Consider the following 19,568-nt stretch of genomic DNA (forward strand, 5'->3'; position numbering starts at 1 on the left):
CCCGAGTCTCGCTGAGGGATGCGAGAGCTTCTGTGACCCTAATAGTGACTTAACCCTCCCACATATCCGAGCCCCCATGCCTGCCAAGTTGCCTGAGACCCTCCGCTCCTCCCCAGCCCCAAACTGTCTTGCTGAGACGCGGGAAAACTACAGCTCCCAGGGTGCATCGCGCCGAGACCTGTACGCCGCGGATCAGGTGGCTCGAGTCAGGTGACTTCTGGTCCGCCCCATATTAAGTCAAGCCGGCCGGAGGAAGGTGGTACAGTCCGAAGCGGCTCCTGCGTTCCGTCTGGTCGGTCCCCTGAGCCTAGAGGACCTCAGGTGAGAGCCGACGCGGCTCCGACAGCCTCCCCGCCTCATTTCCCAGGCGGACCCCCTGAGGCCTAGAGACTGGCACGGCAAGTCAGTTCGGCAGCCTGCCGCGCATCCAGCCTCCCTCAGCCGCGCCAGGGTTCCTTCCCCGGCCACTAGTCCCGGCCTCGAGGCACCGGACAGCCCCCGGGTTGAAGGGCTCGGGTGGTAGTGAGTGGAGGCAGGGGACACCGGGCTGCCGAGGTGGTGTGGGAGGCTCTATTCCAGTGCAAGTTAGCGTCCCTTCCCCGCTTTCTGCTTAGTTGCTGCCTGAATCTGGGTCGCAGAGTTTGCAGATGGCTTGGCAGAGGGGAGACACTGAGAGGACCACGTCAGGAACTCCTTTTGGGGTGCTGAGCGCCGGGCTGGGCTACGGGGGAGTGGGCAGGACGAGACCCGGCCCCGCCCTCCGGGCCTTTCAAGCTGGAGGAAGGGAGGACTACTGGGGCCTGCCTTTTTCAACAATGTTGAGGAAAATTACAACCTAGGCTTCGTGAGAGCCTGCTAAGTGCCCTAGGCAACAGTTGTATTTCCTTTACATCATTGTTTCTCCACCTTTCTTTCTTACCAACCCCTTCCCCTTGAAATTTTAATACTGCTGATAAAAGGACCACAAATCCTGCTTAACGTGTCATTTCATTTAGGTCCTATGATTTAGTTCCCACTGTCTCTGTTTTCACTTTAGGAAATTGGAGCTTGAGGAGGTTAAGCAGCACCCCAGAGTCACACAGCTAATAAATGGGGAGCTCAGGTTCAAACCTGTGCAGTCACTCTCCAGGGCACACATTCCTTGCCACTATCTGTTTTACTTCTCCAAGAGAAGAAGATCCAGGGAGTTCCAGGTTGTACAACGGGTGACAGGATTAACTGGATACCTGACCAAGTGGAGCTATCACAGGAAACCCCTGACCCCAGGTTGCCCCTGGGAGGGGATTGGGAGTGGGAGGCTTCTTGAAGCAGGTGGCATCTGAGTGAGGCCTAGAGTATATCAATAGAACTTACACAGGAAGAGCAGCATGCCAGACAGAGCCTACTGTGGTGAAATTCTCCATTTCTACCTCGTAGCATTCACAAAACACTAGTTTTTGTGTATAATTATAATTTTTAATATTTTATTTATTTATTTATGCATGCATGCATGCTGTGCCAGGTCTTAGTTGTGGCACGCGGGATCTTTAGTTGCGGCATGTGGACTGTTAGTTGCAGCGTGCATGCGGAATCTAGTTCCCCTGCCAGGGATCAAACCCGGGCCCCCTGCATTGGGAGTGCGCAGTCTTACCCACTGGACCACTAGGGAAGTCCCTGTGTATAATTTTAACCTGATCTTTTTGAAACATTGTAATCGAGCACATATCTCTCAAGTTCATTATATCTGTCCTAATGTCTTTCCTCCAAAGTGTGTCAGCGTCTGGGACCAGGGAACTTCTGCTGTCCAAGAGTTTGAGTTCCTCAGTCTACATTCCAATCTTGTGGAATGAGAGAGGAGCCGGTTAGGCCTGATTCTGCGCCTGAGTTCTCAAGGAAAACCCAGACTCTGCCCTGGGGAACAAAGTGAATCCTGAGCTTGAGGACATCAGCAAGTGTGAAGAGCGGAGAGTGGCAAGAATGAGAGGGGGGTCATTCCACATACACAGGAGAGCAATTTCCCGCAGGTCAGGGTACAGAAAGCAGAGGGGCAGAGAGCACAGGGATACAGCGCCAAGGGCAAGGCCCCCAGAGGAGGCCAGAGAGTGGGGAGATGGGTGCTGGCAGGTGGGAAAGCTCCTGAGATAAGACCCAATGATCGGGGGAGCTGCAGCAGGCAGAGAGGCCCCTGGAGGAGAAGGAGGGGCAGTGGAGGTCAGGCAGGTTGAAGCAGTCAGGGAGACTTTTTTGAGGAAGGGGAGTATCAGGAGGGTTCTTGAGGCCTTTTGGGGAAACTGAAACCAGAGCGGGGGCAGGGATGTTTCCACACAGACCTCTCATGGCTCTCCAACAGTTTGCAGGAATCCCCAGAGGCTGTCACAGGTGGCGGGGCAGAGCACTGTACACTGAAGCAGCATGTGGAAACCAAGTTACAGATATTTACGCTCACCTGCCCCATCTTGACCCTTGGTTCACCTGTTGTGCGTGGGGGTTATGGGTACGCAGCAACCCATCTCCTTCACTTAACCAATGAGCTGCTACGGGGCTGATCTGGGGCTTGTCCCACACTGGGTCCCCTTTGTAAATGATCCCTGCTGGTCCCAGAGAAGTGACACTTGTCACACAAAAAAGTCCTAATCAAGGGTCGGTTGGTGGCATTAACCCATAGACGCTTACCCCAGGACAGGAAATGAAGTTAATTTCCTTAAGGTTTATAGGTTCACGAAGTCAAATATCTGACCACAGTTTTAATATCTTCTGGAAAAAAGAACCCCCAGCCAATAAGGCTGCATTCTTTCTTTCTGTTTACTAGGTTGCACAAAGCAGTTGAAGAGGGAAAAATTCAGCATTTGTCCACTTCCTCAGGGTGGGACCTTACACAACCCACTTAGCCTCTCTGAGCCCATTTCCCCACATGTCAAAGAAAGATAAGTCCTCCCTGGGGTCCCCTTCTCCAAGCTGGTGATACAAAGCCCATTGAAGTCACAGGTGTGAAGTGAAAGTCCCTTATGAACTGTCTGTGCCATGGTTCCAGGTGGCTTATTGTCCTCTTGTTGCTGAGCTAATCCAACTTTAACCTGAACTTCTCTTGCTGTTTGTTTTTCTTCCTAGTTCATTGAAATCGAGGAACATGATAAGGAGGTGGCTGGTTATTTTTATCCTTTTTCCCCTGAAGCTCATAGAGAAATGTGGTAAGTTTAGAAATGGATAAAGAGGGAAATGGAGTAAGTAGCCTGACTTGTTTGCCGCCAAAAGTTCAGGACCATCCAGATTGCATGTGTCTGCCTGCCCCTTGGCTAGGTGGGTACCCAGTGAGTGGAGCAGACCGAGGTCTGGAGTCGAGGAGTTTTACAGGGAGCCAGATGGTTCCACAGATAATTAGCCTTCTGCCCCGGGGCCCCTATTCCCTTTTCTGTATCACCAACATCAAACTGTGGAGCTCCGAAAATCTGGGATAATATCTGTAGAGAAGAGCTTGTGTTCCCACCCTGTGGACCTCACGGAGGGAGTTATGGGTCCTGGGAGATGCTGCAGAAGCAGGTGAGGTGGTCACCTTGTTGCACCTGGTTCTGCCAAGCCGTAGACACCTGAGGAGCCGGCCCGGCATCCCCTGGTACGATGAGAAAGCTCTTCCCTTAGACAGGGACCGAGGAACCAGGGTGAAGCAGGGCTAGGGGCCTCACAGAATTCAGGCTGGTTGTCGAAAAACACGTCAGGGTTTGTGCATCCTTGTGAGGCTTGACCTTCAGAGCAGGGCCCTTAGAGGCCTATATCATTCCATCAATTCTCCACTGCCCAAACATTGCTGAAATTCCTTCCACGAAAAGCTGTGTAGAGCCTCCAAGGACACCAGGCCCATTATTTTGATCATCTGGCTGTTGTCAAAAATCAAATACATCTTGGGAATCCCCTGGCAGTCCAGTGGTTAAGACTCGGTGCTTTCACTGCTTTCACTGGCCCAGGTTCAATCCCTGGTCAGGGAACTAAGATCCCACAAGCCTTGCAGCGCAGCCAAAAACAAATCAAATACATCTTAAAACCCCCAATTAAAGTTTCCAAATTAACCTTATACAAACTATGCAAACCTTGCCAAAGCTTCCCAAGAGCCACGCTCAGTGGGTGCACTGCTCCAGTTATTTGGCCTCTTGAGTCTCTGAGAAAACACAGGTCATCTGATCAGCTCTTCCAAGTTTGTTAAACAATCAGCCATGTCACCTTGTAGTCACACCTTGTGGGTAAGCAATTTCCGAGAAAGAAGAGGTTTCTTCCAAGAAAGAAAGAACACCATGGAGTCCGGTGTTCTTCCGTACGAATGCCAGAGCCCCACTCCAGACCTGCCGGATCATATTGTCTGGGACTAAGGCCCAAAAGTGTGTACACTTGGCCCGCTTTAAATAAAGCTCTATTAGTCATGCTAATGCATTGCCCTAGGAAAGAAGAACAAATCCAACTGCCACCACTCGATTATACAGAGGGCTGACTTAGGCCCAGAGAGGGTAGAAGTCTCTCCCAAAGTCACACAGCTACAAAGTAACAAGGATGGGACCCGAATAGGACCCCTGCTCCATTGTATCACTTTGCCCTTCTTCCTGAATGTCATAAGAGAATAGTCGGAGCCACCATAAAATCAAGTAACTGGAATTAGGTTTCTGACCTCATTGTGCTGTGCCTGTCTTGTCTCTGCTTTCGGGAGTGGTAATAGAGGACCAATGATGAGATCATTTGCCTTCAGAGTTTTTTGCCCCTGACTTCTTTGGGTGGACTCTTGAGGTGCTGCCACCTAGTGGCAAGGACTTGCGCTCTGGACCAGGCCGGTCTAGGTTTAAATCTTGCCTCTACCGTTTCTGAGCTGTGTGAGCAGGACACTTGTCCTCATGGGATTCTCCACTTTCTTCTATCCGAAATAGGGATCACGTTGCCCGTCTCTCACTGTTGCAGTAATTAGAGAATGGGAGTTCACAGTACAGCAGAGTGGCTGGTGTGGGGTGGGAGGCATAGTGGGAGATGTGCCAATAAGGATTAGTTTTTAAAATTCAAAGACTCTCCTTGGGGGAACCTTCAGGTAGTCTCACCAAAACTCATTTGGTTATTCGGATGTGGTGTCCAGAGACTCCTGCCCTGGGGCAAACTTTAAAACATGCTTTCCCAGGATATGATATGATGCCAGCTTCCTAACTGCCTCCCATCTTGGGCTTAGAAATGTCCTGCAGGGTTTACATGGTGATAAGAATAGTCACCAGCAATTATTTCGCACTCAAGCTGTGTGGAAATTGCATCACAGACTTCACCACGCTTTATCTTCACAGTGCCCCTGGGAGGGAGGTAGTGCTGTGCTCTCCATTTCACAGGTGAGGAAGTGGAGGCTCAGTGAGGTTAAGTACCTTACTCTCGGTCACACAGCTGCTGAGTGCTGCCATCTTCCTTGGGGCTAAGTGAGGGGAAGTGGTTGAATGCTGACCTGGTTCTCTGAGAGCTCACAACCTCCTCTTTTGAAATGCAAAGTCTGGAAGAGTCAAGGCCATGCGGATCTCCCACTCACCCTGACCACAGTCCCAGCAGAGCCCCAGGGACCCAGAATGTGGGTGGCTACCTGGCATCACTTTCAGTATCCCTGTCCTGGGCGGGGTCTTGCTTATCTGATGTGGTCCTCAGGCTCTAGGTAGAAAGTAATAGCAGGGACCTTTAAGTCCTCCTACCTCAGCTGTGCAGCCCAGAACAGAGCCTCGGGCTGGTATGAGAAGGGTGAGTGTGAACTAGGAGGGGCAGAGCTGCCTCCAGGCCCCAAGGATACACCTAAGGGGGGGGTGGAGGGCGGGGACCATCCTTCTCTGCTCTGAGCAGCTTGGCCTCCCAAGGGCCAGGGTGGGGACTGCAACGGACTGTGGGAATCAGCTTGGAGACTCGCAGGCAAGGGCTGGAGCCTGCATCTGCATCCACCTGCAGGCCAGCCTGGACAAGGCGGCTCAGGTAGGGTCTGAGGTCCCCGGTCACAGAGCCAGGCCCCGGAGTGCAAGTTTCAGGCTGGCAGGTTCCCTTGGAGGAGATGAGGTTACTCTCCGCGCCCCCCTCCCCTCCCCTGCTCCCGCCGAGGTGTCCGGACAGAGGAAGAGAAACTGCTAGGGAGGAGTACTGAGAAGGGGCTCAGACAGTGGAGGTTGAATTAGGGAACTTTTAAGTTTCCTTCCAACCTGAGCATCTAAAATTTCAGTTCTTCGTCTCTGCCTTTGAGGGGTCTGGGGAGACCTGGAGGGAGAAGGAGACCTGGGCCCCACCTGTAGCCCCTACCCTGACAAGGACCATCTTCATCAAACTGAGCACCTGCTTTCCCCTGTGGACCCCCTTCCCAGCCCAGTCTAGATTCATGATCACACCTTATGCTGCGAAGGCCCTCAGGTGAGGGAGGTGAAGTAGACGCGTGCCTGGGGCATTGAGAACACCTGGGGCGCGGGGGCCGCCCAGAGAACACAGGAAGAGGTCAGAGAGAAGCTAACTCACTCCTGGTCTGTGGCCAAGTTGCCCTGGAGTGTTTGACTTCCCAAACCTTCCTCCCTCACCCCCCGAGGCCTATCTGTCTACCTCCTGCGTTAGCATCTTAATGCCAAGAAGAAATCTGCAATAGTGAAACTGTGTACTGTTCACCAGTCTCTCCCGAGTCCCCAGCAGAGTCAGCCTCCGGAAGGGGATCAATGAATGGGGTGAGCTGGGTTTGTACAGGAGCCCAAAGGCAGTTCTTTAGAAACAGGTTAGCTGGGCCCCAGGTGTCTCTCTGAGACTACAGGAAGGGACAGGACCGGTTCTGCAGGGCCAGTTTAGCTCCATGAACAGAGGAAACCATTGTGCTTTCCATCTGAAGAGGTGGTTTAAGCCCACGTGTTCCAGTCCCAGATTGTGGCTTGATTTCCTTTGGGCCAGTTGGGCCAAAAACTGGGACCAGGTTTTGGGCTCCATGGTTTCTATTTCTGGGTGACTCCTACAGACCCTCAGAGCTCATCGGTGGGGGAGGAGGAAGCTACAGCATCTCCTGCTCAGGCCTGTGTCTCCCTCTGTTTCTGGCGGCAGGAGGGGAAAGAGCATAACAAGGGCATTTCCAGGCCCGTCACTCACTCAGCCCCTCAGAATCTCAGAGTCTTTGCCTAGGGAATAGAAGTGGTTATAAATCAGACTTCACAAGTTCAAGTGTCAGGGGCCCTCCACCCAGCGTCTCAGTGGGGCTGAGTTCTCTGACCTCACGACTCATGCCACTGATTTGGGTCGTTCCAGAGTCCACGGTCAACTTCTCTGTTCCTCCCACCGTGAAGCTGGAAAATGGAAGCTCCACCAATGTCAGCATCTCCCTCCCGTAAGTTCCCAGGCCCAGCTTTGTCCTCAGCCCAGCTCGTTTGCCCCACAGCTGGGTCAGGGCTGACCCCCGGCTCAAGTCTGTTCATATTTTAAGTGTGATGCCCTTGCCTCTTCACTTTTAAGACAAGCCAGGGAAAGAAAGGCAGCGGCCCTAGGCTGCAGACCGAGGTCCCAAAGCCTCTCTCTCCCCAACCACTGAATCCTTGCTTCCAGTGGGAGGAGGATGACACGTGAGCCTTTTCCCCAGCTGAGAAGAGTCCTTGAGTGACCAGCAGTTGATGCCAGACTTCCAAGTGGTCCTTTCCAAGGTTCGAAGTATTTGAAGAGAGCCCTGAAGGTTGGGGCCAAGGAGCGAAGTTGCTTGGCAGTGCTTCTGAGATCACATCCAACTGCATTGGGTGGATCCCACTGTGCAGCCCTCCTGCTCAGCCTTGTCTGAGAGTCTCTCTAGCTGCTCTCTGCTGGTTCCCGCACGAGGGCGCCGACCTAGTCCAGACCGTGCCAGAGAGCCTACCTCCTCTGTATCCTTCCCTGCTTTGCCCAACTCTTGCCTCCCAGCCATGAGGATTCCCCAAGATGAAGATCTGGAACGCTGTTACTTTCTTCTCTTTACCCTTCTCCCTTTTCCTCACCTCTCCTGGGATGTCTGATCTCAAACCAAAGCTTTGGGACCAAGACTCCCTAACAGACCCGCATTCCATCCCCAGATCCTGCCACTTCCGCACATCGACACCTTGTAAATCTGACACATCACGCCCTCAGCACAACTCTCCCCTCTGCAGAATCCTTAAGCGGCTTTCCACCGCCTTCCGAATTAACTCCAGGCCTCTAAGCCCAGACTTGAGGTCCCTGTGGGCTGCTCCCACTCAGACGTATCTCACTGCTTTCTGGGGATGCTGCTTCCTGCTACCTGACCCTTCTCAGAAGCCTTTCCCACCAGAGCAGATGCCATGGTCCTGTCGGCCTCTGGACACCTCATGTGGCATTCACCGCCAGTTTCCCACCTCGTGTTCTCACTGGCCACAGGGACCCCACCTCTCAACCCCCCAGGGCCAAGCACATAGCAGTGCCTCACCCTAATTGCTTGAGAAATGACAGGCCTGCTGTGAAATCCAGAGGGCTGGTTGAGATCTCACAGAGTACAACTTCTCAGCAGTAACCAGACTCTTGTCCTCCACAGGCGTCCTTTAAATGCAACCTTGGTGATCACATTTGAAATCACATTTCGTTCAAAAAACGTTACTATCCTTCAGCTCCCTGGTGAAGTAAGTAAGGAATCATAACTGACGGGCAGAAAATTACTGGATAACAAAACACATTTTAACTAAGTGCTTGTGTAAATAGGCCACCTTGTTTTTATACCGTGGGCTGCCCCTCTCCTGTTATTCTAGAAATCTCAGATTTGGGCTTTGTTAGTCTCTTTGAGGATGGACGTTTTATGCTATGTAGATGGAATTAGGAAGGTAATGGTAAGAAATCTGAGGCAGAAATGGTTCTGAGAATGTAGAAGAAATTCTTAATATGGTTTTTTAAGACATTGCTGCTCAAAGAGTGTCCACGGACTAGAAGCATTGTCTCTGCTTTAAAATCTTTTCTTTTTAATTGAAGTATAGTTGATTTACAATGTTATATTAGTTTCAGGTGTACAGCAAAGTGATTCAGTTATACATACACATATGTATATATATTTTTTTATGTATACTTTTTCAGATTCTTTTCCCTTATAGGTTATTACAAAATATTGAATGTAATTCCCTGTGTTACACAGTAGGTCCTTGTTGGTTATCTATTTTATATATAATAGTGTGTATATGTTAATCCCAAACTCCTAATTTATCCCTCCCCGCTAAAACTTTTTAGAAATGCCCTATCCCAGACCTACTGATTAAAAATCTGCATATAAGCAAGATTCCCCAGATGATTTGGGTCCACATTAAAGTTTGCAAAGCACTGTTCTGAGATCCCATTGGATGAGTGTTATTTCCAAAAACCAGTGCCAGAGGCTGTCTGATATAATAGTGATGACTATTTATAGTCTTTATACATTTATCTGTTAATACATACCCTGCTTCCACCTTACCAAGGTTTTGAGCCAATTACCAATCAACCTGATTTTAAAACAAATCAGTAGGGGAAAAAAATAAACCAGACCAGATGAACACAGGGATGAAATTGATAGCGGTGAGGTTCAGCATGAGGCCCTGTGTGGTCGTAGAAATGAGCTGCAAATCAGCTCTGAGCCCTCTAGCAAGCAAACAGTATTGACTCATGATCAGTTAAAGAGCATCTACCTAAAGGACCTGAGTGAGAGGGAAGTCTCATCTCATAGACAGGGCCATTTCCCACAACTTCCCCCTCCTGCCCCGGGGTGTGAGGCCTGCTGCAGGGTAAGAAAAGCCGTTGGTTCTAAGAGCAGGTTGTGGTACTTAGCCCTCAGAGGTCTGGCTTGATCCACAGATCAAATTTAGACTCTGAGGAATGGACGCTGATCACTTAGTTTAAGGGCCAAACATCTAAGGGAAAGATTAATCTTTTAAAAATAAGTGAAAGTCAAGCATAACATTAAGCCAAAAAAAAAAAAAAAAAGCCTGGACTGTATGATTCTTTGTGTGTAAAGTGCAAACACAGACAAAGCAAATCTATGGTGTTAGAAGAGTGGTTTCCCAACTGGTTTGCAAGGCAGAAATAGAGACACACATGTAGAGAATAAACATATGGACACCAAGGGGGGAAAGCGGGGGTGGGGGGATGAATTGGGATTGACATGTACACACTAATATGTATAAAATAGATAACTAATAAGAACCTGCTGTACAAATAAATAAATAAATAAAATACTCCTATAGTAAAAAAAAAAAAAAAAAAAAAAAAGTAGTTTCCTTTTGGGATCAGCGGTGACCAAAAGGGAACAGAACACGGCTTCTGGGGTCTGGAAATGTTCCATTTCTTGATCTGGGTGCTGGGTGCACTTTTCTGCACATATGTTATAGTTCAATTTTTTTTTAAGAATTTTATTTAATTTTATTTATTTATTTATTTATTTTTGGCTGCGTTGGGTCTTCGTTGCTGTGCACGGGCTTTCCCTAGTTGTGGCAAGCGGGGGCTACTCTTCGTTGTGGTGTGCGGGCTTCTCATTGCGGTGGCTTCTCTTGTTGTGGAGAACGGGCGCTAGGCACGCGGGCTTCAGTAGTTGTGGCGCGCGGGCTCTAGAGCGCAGGCTCAGTACTTGCGGTGAACGGGCTTAGTTGCTCCATGGCATGTGGGATCTTCCCGGACCAGGGTTCGAACCCATGTCTCCTGCGTTAGCAGGTTCTTAACCACTGTGCCACCAGGAAAGTCCCTAGTTCAGTTTTTTTATTTTTATTTTTTTTAGCTTAATGGCAGATCCGTTTGTAGAATGACCTATCTGGGCACCAACCCACTCTTCCAGGCTCATGCCTCCCTGACCCATCCCTTTCTCTAACTACTCCTGTCTACCCCCTGTGCCTTTGGAAACCACTGGGTAGAACTTGGGGGTCAGGCAGGCGGCCTAGGAGCCTGCCCTGTGAGCCACAGGTGAGGTACATCACCCCGACACATCTCAGTTTCCTCATCTGTGGACAGAAGGTTAATAATGTCTCCTTGACAGGGCTGTGAGGATTAAAAGCACTAGCAAGTATGAAATGTCTAGGATTGCAGGTGGCACATAGAAAGAAAGCACTCAGAAAAAAGATAGCAATACATTTTGCTGTGGACCTAAAACTGCTCTAAAAGATAAAGTTTATTGATTAAAAAAATTAAAAGCAGGACTTCCCTGGTGGAGCAGTGGTTAGGAATCCGCCTGCCAATGCAGGGGACACGGGTTCGAGCCCTGGTCCAGGAAGATCCCACATGCCACAGAGCAACTAAGCCCATGCGCCACAACTACTGAGCCTGCATGCCTAGAACCCGTGCTCTGCAACAAGAGAAGCCACCACAATGAGAAGCCCGTCGACACAACTAGAGAAAGCCCACGTGCAGCAACGAAGACCCAACGCAGCCAAAAATAAAAATTAATTAATACAAAAATTAAAAGCAATTGTTATGATTTCATTCTGCCTTGTATCAGTTAATTTCCAATTGGAAGATTTTCCTCTTACCTAGTTCTAGAAGGGACCTGGTGGCCACTTAGAAATATGCAAACAACAGTTGCCAGGAAAATCTGCTAAAAATAAGAACAAATGAGGATGGGAAAGTAAAAGAGCCAAGAGTAGTACGTGTCATGAAGATGTAGCTCACAAGACATTGGCCACGAATTGGATCCCAGGCTTTGCAGCAGCCACTTACACCATTTCAATTGTCCTGCCAAAGCCCCCTGATTTCTAGGGATAAGAGCAGAAAGACAGTGTTCAAGGGTCCCTGAAGAAGCCACTGCAGTCCAGTGAGCCGCATCCTCACGGTGCCCACAACATGGGTGGAAGGCGGGGCCTGAAGCATCATCCAGGGAACAAAGAGATGGGGGCAGGGGCACAGTGTGGTTCAGTGAAGGTGTAACCCGCTCCCTGCCACACTCGGGATTTGAGAGCATCAGGAAGCATGATTGGGAGGTCAGAAGTTGCAGGTAGGCCTCCAAATACTGTTCCTTGGAGCAGAGCTTTCGATGAAATTGGGCAGAAATGAGGGTAAGGATGTTCTCCGTGCCGGGCGTCTGGTGTGTGCACCTCTTCTGTTTTGTCGCTTGGCAGCCAGGCTGGGCGTGGGGCAGACATCCCTCTGTGGATCTGGAAGAGCAGTCCGTAGTAACGGAAGTAGAGGTAGTAGCAGTCATCGTAGGGTAGTAGTGATGGTAAACACTTCACAGCTTGCTGCGTGTCAGGCTCGGTGCCGTAAGCTTTATGGACGTTATGTCGTTCAGAGCAACCCTGTAAGGTAGACACTTGTGTTATCCCCTTTTACAGATAAGCAAACCAAGATCGAAGCTCAAATAACTTGCCTGAGATCGAATGGCTAGTGAGATGAAGAGGGCCCTCCCACCATCCCTCAGAGATAAGCCAGGGGAGGGCCTGAGGGCAGGGCCCTCCTGCTCAGAAAGTCTGACACTGATGTGTGGGGGTTCCAGCTGGCTGATTAGTCCAACATTTCTCCTTCCTGTTAGGAAGCTCCTAGAAGGCAGGGGCTGTGTGTGACCTGTCCCTCCATTCCCTAGTGCATGGCCTGGAGCTGGGGTCCCAGTAACTACGGGGTGCTGGACCTGATTCAGTTTTCCTAACAGGTTGTGGTCCCTCCCGGCGTGACAAATTCCTCTTTTCAAGTGACGTCTCAAAATGTTGGACAAGTTACCACTTATCTGCACGGAAATCACTCCAACCAGACCAGGTAGGCCGGCCTCCGCCCACGTGGGCCCTAAATGATGAGAAGGGGGATGGTGCTGGCACGTGGGGTTTCCTCCAGAAGTCCAGCCCCAGCTCATCCCGGTCCCCACATTCTCTCCAGCCCAAGGATACGCTTCTCCGTGATCCACAGCAATGTCGTCAGCATCATAAACCAGGTGATCGGCTGGATCTACTTTGTGGCCTGGTCCATCTCCTTCTACCCGCAGGTGATCACCAACTGGAGGCGGAAAAGGTAACCTATGGAGCTTCACGTGCAGCTTCACCTGGGTCCAGTAGGACGGGCATTCCAACGAGGCTGTGGGCAGCCTGGGTTCTGACTTACCCCTCTGCTCTTCTTTCTTCCTGTCCTCTCTTAAAAGTGGTCTGATGTGAAAGTTCTAAGCGCCTGTGTAGGACTTGCAGTGCTGGGCATTTGGTCTCTTGTGCAATTCAGCCCCTCCCTGCAAAAGCAACAAAATGGGGCTTCTCGGTTGAAGCGGAGAAGGGGCTGGGTGGGAGGAGCCCACCTGAATCTGCTGTGCTCCTGGTCCACGCAGCCCTGGAGGAATTTGTGTCAAGTTGTGCCCCAGTGCAGGAGTTGGATCCTTCGGCCTCGGAGACGAAAGCTGGCCCACCTTGATTTTAAAGACAAGGGCCCAGGCTTCATGCACCAAGGACACCTAGGCCACCAAGGAACGCGGGCCTCTGAGGGGCTGCTGAGCTGGGAACCAGGGAGGGAGGCGCTTCCTCTCTGCAGGAAGCCTCCAGACAATCCCAGGAGGGTGGGGTTCGGTGGCATTGGGGGTGGCATGGAAAGGGACCTGAGGACTGTGCGCTCCTTGAGGGAGCCAGGCCCTCCTTCCTGTGTGCTGGGAGCTCTGTCCCCTCCAGCCCCCGGCGGCCCCCAGTCTCACCCCCTGCTCTGCTTTGTCTCCCCGTCCCCCCGCCCCCTCCTCAGTGTCGTGGGTCTGAGCTTTGACTTCGTGGCCCTGAACCTGATGGGCTTCGTGGCCTACAGCGTGTTCAACATCGGCCTCCTCTGGGTGCCCTCCATCAAGGTACGGCCCTGCTCGCCCCCGGAACCCAGGCAGAGCTGTCCGGTGGTCTGGCCACCCCTCACCCCCCAGCTTCTCCCCACTCCCAAACAGGAGCAGTTTCTCCTCAAATACCCCAATGGCGTGAACCCCGTGGACAGTAATGACGTCTTCTTCAGCCTGCACGCGGTCGCCCTCACCCTGGTTATCATGGTGCAGTGCTTCCTGTACGAGGTGAGCAGTGACCCTGGCACCCGCCGCAGCCTGCGCTGCCCAGGCCAACACCCAGCAGCACGTGCTGCCCATACCTGCCGTTTCACAGGAGACATGGAAACCCCCAGAAGGGAAATGTGTCCGTTCACTCACATCTGCTGGCCTATTATCCAGACCCCATGCTGGGCACAGGGAACACCCCGTAAGCCCAAGTCCTCAGGCCGCCCCAGGTCTGGGGTGAGGGACACAGAGGGAGGCAGTGATGACCCAGCAGGCTGAGAGCTGAGCGGGCAGGGAGAGCACAGGCAGCTCGTGGGCCCCACGACTCAGCCAGGGAGGAGGGGGAAAGAGGGCACTGAGTTGTGGTCTGTGGGATGAATGAAGTTCCCATGGCGATGGGGAAGAGGGCCAGGTGGGGCACCCCAGCCGGCGGACAGAACCGTGAAGGCCAGGGAGCAGCGAGGGGGACCGTGAGCAGGTGGGGGTGGCCAGGGTGGCAGTGGAGGGAGCAGGAGAGGTCCTGGGGGGCTCTGGGGGCCGGGCTGAGGAGCCCGGGCCCAGCTGTGTTGCTGGAGGGCCGTCTGCTGTCTCAGCAGGGAAGGACGTCGTTCGTTAGTGCGTATTTCAGGGCATCGCTGATGCTACCGTTTCCTTTCACTTCCCTGTGGGTGCACCACTTCCCCTGGGGAGTTCTCTTCCCACACACCAGGCCAGCCAGAGCTGCTTGGCCCCCACCTTCACGAATCTTCTAGGTTTTCTTACCCTTTGCTGAGAAGGTTAGATGAGGGAGGGTTGCTTTTGGGAAAGAGATTCCAGAGCCAATCAGGCTCCCTCGGGTCGTGGAAGGAGCCTGGGCCGAGATGAGGTGCCAGGCCTCCAGCGTGATGGGGGCCATGTCCCCAGCACCCTTCACTCCTGGTGGGCTCTGAGGGACCCCGCTCTGCAACATGGGAACAAGAAGCAAACGGGCTCTTCAAGTCCAAGAGGATGGAACCAGAGACCCTGATAGTGACAAGGTGTGGTTGGTGCTGGGCTCTCTGCACCCCACCCACCCCTTCCCCTTCCCCGTCTCATCCTCAGCGAGGCAACCAGCGGGTGTCCTGGCTGGCCATCAGCTTCCTCGTGCTCTCCTGGCTCTTCACACTCATCGCCCTGATCATGGCCGCGGTCAGGGCCACCACGTGGCTGCAGTTTCTCTTCTGCTTCTCCTACATCAAGCTGGCGGTGACGCTGGTCAAGTATTTTCCACAGGTACCTCCAGGGTCTGCCCGCCTTTTCCACAGGTACCACCAGGGTCTGGCCGTTAGCATGAGAGGGGTGAGACACAGACCCTGGACCCGGCTCCCTTGGGGCAGCTTCTGGCCGGGGTGAGATGTGGATGGAAAGCTACAGGGAGGAGGCCGGCAAGCCCAGCAGGAGTAGGGCCTCACAGAAAACCGGCTGTGACCACTACCTGCTCTTCCCAGGGGCTGGGAATCCCACAGGGAAGTCAGTGGCCGCTTCTCTGACTCACACTCAGCTCTGAGAGTCAAGGGTCGTGCAGGTCACTCCCATCTCTCTCCAGCCCCACCTTTCTAATGACTTAAGCTTTGCCCCCCACCCTACCACTGCCACCCGTTACCACCAACTGATGACCCTGACGAGCCACAGCAGGAAGATGAGGTGGGAGGGGGGAGCCCACCACCATTCAGGGTCCTCGTTGTGAGCCCTCAGCACCCTCCCTCGAGTACTCAAACAGTCCTATTCAGAGCTGGGTCAGACACAGCTTAATAGTCAAACACAGCTTGCCCCGCAGGCGGAATGGCCCGGGAGAGGGTCAGGTGTAGAAGAACTGCCAACTGCAGGCTGCATCTAGGCCCTCACGTTTAACTCGCCTTCCCAGTACAGGGAACCTTGTGTTGCATGGGCCCAGGAAGGAGAGCATTTTGGCCAGAGTCAGGGCCAGTACTCTGGAGGGCAGGGAGACAGAGCCATCCGCTTAAGGATGAGCAGGACTCGGTTCTGTGGACAAGAGAGAAGGGGCGCCCCAGGCCGGGGCAGCCTGCACAAAGGCACAGGCAGAGAAGACCTTGCCGGCCGAGCACTGTGCAGCCAGGAAGGCGGGGCCAGGTCCCGGGGTGCTTAGGAAGGCGGCTTCAGAGTCGGGGGGAGGCTTTGGGGGAAGTGGGGCCTCAGTCCCTGAGCGTGGGAAGCTCGGGCCTGGGAAACCTGGGAGGCAGGAGCCCCAGTTTGAGATGTTTGGAACCTTCCAGGACTGGAGAGGTGGCAGCAAATACAGAAGAGGGTGGGAGAGGGCAAAGAAGGGGAACTGACAGGTGGCTGGCTAACTGGGAGAAGACCACTACAGAGGCCAAGCCGTCCCCCTGGGTGGTGGGAAGGGAGGTCAACGGTCAGAGAAGCCCAGAGGGCGCTGGCAGCAGGAAGAGGGGCGATGTGCAAGTGGGCTGGACCTGGGAAGCCCGAGGTGGAGGCCCCAGAGCCCAACCAGGGCTGAGGAGGGAGTTAAGTCCACTCTGCAGATGGGGAGACTAAGGCTGGGAGAACTCAAGTAACTCTCCCAGGGTAACATAGCTCCTCCGATGGTGGAGCTGGGATTCCAAACCAGGCCATCGGACTCCCAGGCCATGTTCATAAGCACAACATGAATTCAGTCCAGGCTGAGTTTGGGGAGATTCTCCATTTGAAGGTGAGTAGAAAACTCAGAGTTGCTGGAAAGCCAGGATAGGGAGGGCTGAAGAGGATGGAGGGCAGCAGCTCCCCATCCCTCTGCCGGGGTTGGGAGGTGCGAGGGAAGGAGGAGGAGGGCTCTGCCGAGCACGCAGATGCGACCCCAGGACCCGCCCAGACCGTGCCTTCAGCCACCCCAGGACCCGCCCAGACCGTGCCCTCAGCCACCCCAGGACCCGCCCAGACCATGCCCTCAGCCGAGGCTTGTCGGAGCCCAGAGGTCATTCGCTGTGTTTTTGGAGCTGAGGTCCAAGCGCATGAGTGGGAGGAATGAGAGCCGCTCTTGTTTGGAGTGGTGGTCACGAGGTGCAGGAGGCCGCCACTCAGCCCCCTCACCGCCCTCCGTCTGTCTGGCCCAGGCCTACTTGAACTTTTACTACAAAAGCACCGAGGGCTGGAGCATTGGCAACGTGCTTCTGGACTTCACTGGGGGCAGCTTCAGCCTCCTGCAGATGTCCCTCCAGTCCTACAACAACGGTGAGTCAGCCGGCAGGCCCGCCCACTTGGCGGGCTAGAGGCACAGGGCGGGGCCGGGCTTCCCGGAAACCACCCCTCCCCGACTCGGGGAATCCTAGCCAGTCCCAGCCCCCAAGGTGAGGCTCACCTCGGGGCTTTGGCAGCTAGAGGATTTGTGGTTTCCTGGGCCGATGAGCACCCCCGTCCCCCCGCAGCCCCACGTGCTCCAGCTGCTTCAGGAGCTGCCAACCTAAAATCAAAACCAATCCCATCCCTTCTGGCTGCTAACAGACCAGTGGACGCTGATCTTTGGAGACCCGACCAAGTTTGGCCTCGGCATCTTCTCCATCTTCTTCGATGTTGTCTTCTTCATCCAGCATTTCTGCTTGTACAGAAAGAAACCAGGGTATGACCAGCTGAACTAGCTCCTAGGGACCCAGCGGAAACAGCCCAGGCCCTGGGCCCTGGTGGGCAAGTTTCCACCAGGAAGGCTGAAGAAGCCGTCTGGAGTGGCGGGCTGGCTCCATGTGGAGAAGCGCTCTCTTCCTCAGGGCCAAACTCCTTAAACTTGAACCAGCCTGCCTTCGTCCAGGACTCTTCCAGGCCAGGGAGGAACCTACCTCTGGGATAGGCACCTGACTGTGTGCGGAGATTAACAGCCAGGCCACTGGCGGCCCCTCCCAGACTCCCCAGAGGTCTCAGCCCCTCCTAGGCCTTGCTGGCCAGGCATCTGGCCCTCCTGCATCTTGATGCTGCATCTCTATTTCCTTCAAGGCTTCGGGCAGCACACAGGGCTTCTGGCAGCCGTCCCAGGCAGGATTGAGCACTGAGCTTGGAGCCAAAGGCCTCGCCCCAAGCAACCAGTGTTTCTGGGAGCAGCGTGAAGGACTGACCTTGCAGCTGGGAGAGCCAAGGGCGCTTTGCTGCCACTGCTGTGTTCAGAGACCAAGCAGCCAGGTGCCGTGGCCAATAGACCCAAGTTGCTGGTGCTGGTGGCAGGGGGACTAGGACTTTGGGGTTAGGCCTTGGGGTCCCTCCTCTGAAGGCTGCATTCTCTGAGCGCTCACTGTCCTGACACTCATTCTACGTAAATCCACTTCCACGACTGCAATCACAGGTGGCCCAGGCCAGGCTCTGGTAAAGAAACAGTATTTCTGAGCCTTGAGGTACCCAACAGGTTGGTTCAGAACCCGGCTCACATCCAACACTCTCTGGATCCTTATCACACTAACGACCCTTTTGGATTTTTCATAGGGATGTTCTGGAAGTGAGTGGCTTACTTTCTTCTGCTTCTGCCTATCTCCACTTACCCATAGTCAGGCCCCAAGCCCCTCCAACTGCTCCTTACCCTCCGTCTGGAGTACAGGACACACACACACACCAGTCTGTGCCTTAGATGCCTGTTAGACTTGCCAGGTGGTGAAAACAGCTCCCCTAATGGGGAGGGCAGGCCCCCTTCCCTCACTTTCCCCAGACCCCTACCTGAGACTCACCAATTTGTGGCTGTTCAGGAGCCTCAGATAAGGACTTAAGACCACCTCACACAATCCTCGTGGGCCCAACCTGATCCCAAAGCCCCTCCTTTCCCACACCAAGCAGTTGTCCTTCCTTTGGAGGAGGGGAGGGGAGGGTCCCAGGACGTGCCTTGTACATGCCATGAGCTTGTCAATCCACTGTCATAGTTAACCACGAGATCAACATGAGGGGCCTCTGTCCTTAATTAAACCTGATTCATTTCCTTTGCACACTGAGCATTTGCCAGATGCAGGAGGCAGGGCTGTTGGCTTCAGAACCAAGTCCTTGGGGCTTAGGGAGACAGCCTCAGTCACTCGTGTAAGGAAATGCGTGGGATTTCGAAGTTCGCTGATTCCAAGGTGGCTGTGTGCCGACCCGGCATTTCATCAGGGGAGCTCTGTTGGGTGGCACAAGATGCCTACCTGCTCAGGGCCAGGTAGGTCCCACAGGGACCCTGTCTGTGTTACCAAGGGCATGGCACTCAGGCTGTGGTTGTGAGCACGGGTTGGATGAGGTCTTTAAGGGCACGTGGGGGAAGGGTGGGGGAGGAAGTCTTCCAGATCCTCTAGCCAGGTATAAGTATCAAAAAACTTAGGATCTTGTTTCCCTAAAGCAGAAAACTGCAGCTTGACCAAGCCCACACGCCTGTTTTATTTGGGCCACCCAGTCTGTGATTGGGTACCACACTTTAAATATGGGAGATTGCAAAAATTTGCCTTGGCAGTGCTAGGTGGGTCCATGAGTGGCAACAATTCCCAGAGCTGGTAATGCAGCCAGTGCTGGGCCAAGCAAAGGCCTCAGTGCTCCCCAGCTCACCCCCATTTCCTCAGATCACAGCCCCTGGAAACACTTGGGGCTGCATCCCTGGCTGTGCTAAACTGAATGCTCTTAAGAGTCTTAGCCGGTGGATGTTCTCCCTTGGTGTCCATGAGGTCCCTCCCCAATAGGAGCTGAGGCTAGGTTACGCGAGGGAAGT

At 53.4% G+C, this 19,568-nt stretch overlaps 1 protein-coding gene across 2 annotated transcripts; it reads left to right on the forward strand.

Annotated features, from left to right (window-relative positions):
- The first annotated feature begins 61 nt into the window (after positions 1-61).
- Positions 62-18,822, forward strand: CTNS (cystinosin, lysosomal cystine transporter). Of its 2 annotated transcripts, none has more exons than XM_068529521.1 (11): positions 62-321; positions 3,088-3,167; positions 7,237-7,315; positions 8,498-8,582; positions 12,548-12,651; positions 12,769-12,900; positions 13,606-13,705; positions 13,796-13,915; positions 14,975-15,145; positions 16,981-17,098; positions 17,293-18,822. In XM_068529521.1, exons 2-11 carry the CDS (start codon positions 3,107-3,109, stop codon positions 17,487-17,489), a joined length of 1,167 nt encoding a protein of 388 aa, XP_068385622.1. In that variant the 5' UTR covers positions 62-321; positions 3,088-3,106; the 3' UTR covers positions 17,490-18,822. The 2 variants fall into 2 exon arrangements, with proteins under 2 accessions (XP_068385622.1, XP_068385623.1); XM_068529522.1 differs by having other exon boundaries at positions 71-321; positions 17,369-18,822.
- Positions 18,823-19,568: the final 746 nt, after the last annotated feature.

This window comes from Eschrichtius robustus, chromosome 20 (assembly GCF_028021215.1).
Source record: "Eschrichtius robustus isolate mEscRob2 chromosome 20, mEscRob2.pri, whole genome shotgun sequence".
NCBI lineage: Eukaryota > Metazoa > Chordata > Mammalia > Artiodactyla > Eschrichtiidae > Eschrichtius > Eschrichtius robustus.

What these genes read in the sequence shown, in the direction of transcription:
- CTNS (XM_068529521.1), top strand. Translation starts at nt 3,107, where the DNA reads ATGATAAGGAGGTGGCTGGTTATTTTTATCCTTTTTCCCCTGAAGCTC. An exon ending in AATCACTCCAACCAGACCAG is followed by an intron (nt 12,652 to 12,768) that starts GTAGGCCGGCCT and finishes CATTCTCTCCAG; the next exon opens with CCCAAGGATACGCTTCTCCG. An exon ending in CCTCCAGTCCTACAACAACG is followed by an intron (nt 17,099 to 17,292) that starts GTGAGTCAGCCG and finishes GTCCCCCCGCAG; the next exon opens with CCCCACGTGCTCCAGCTGCT.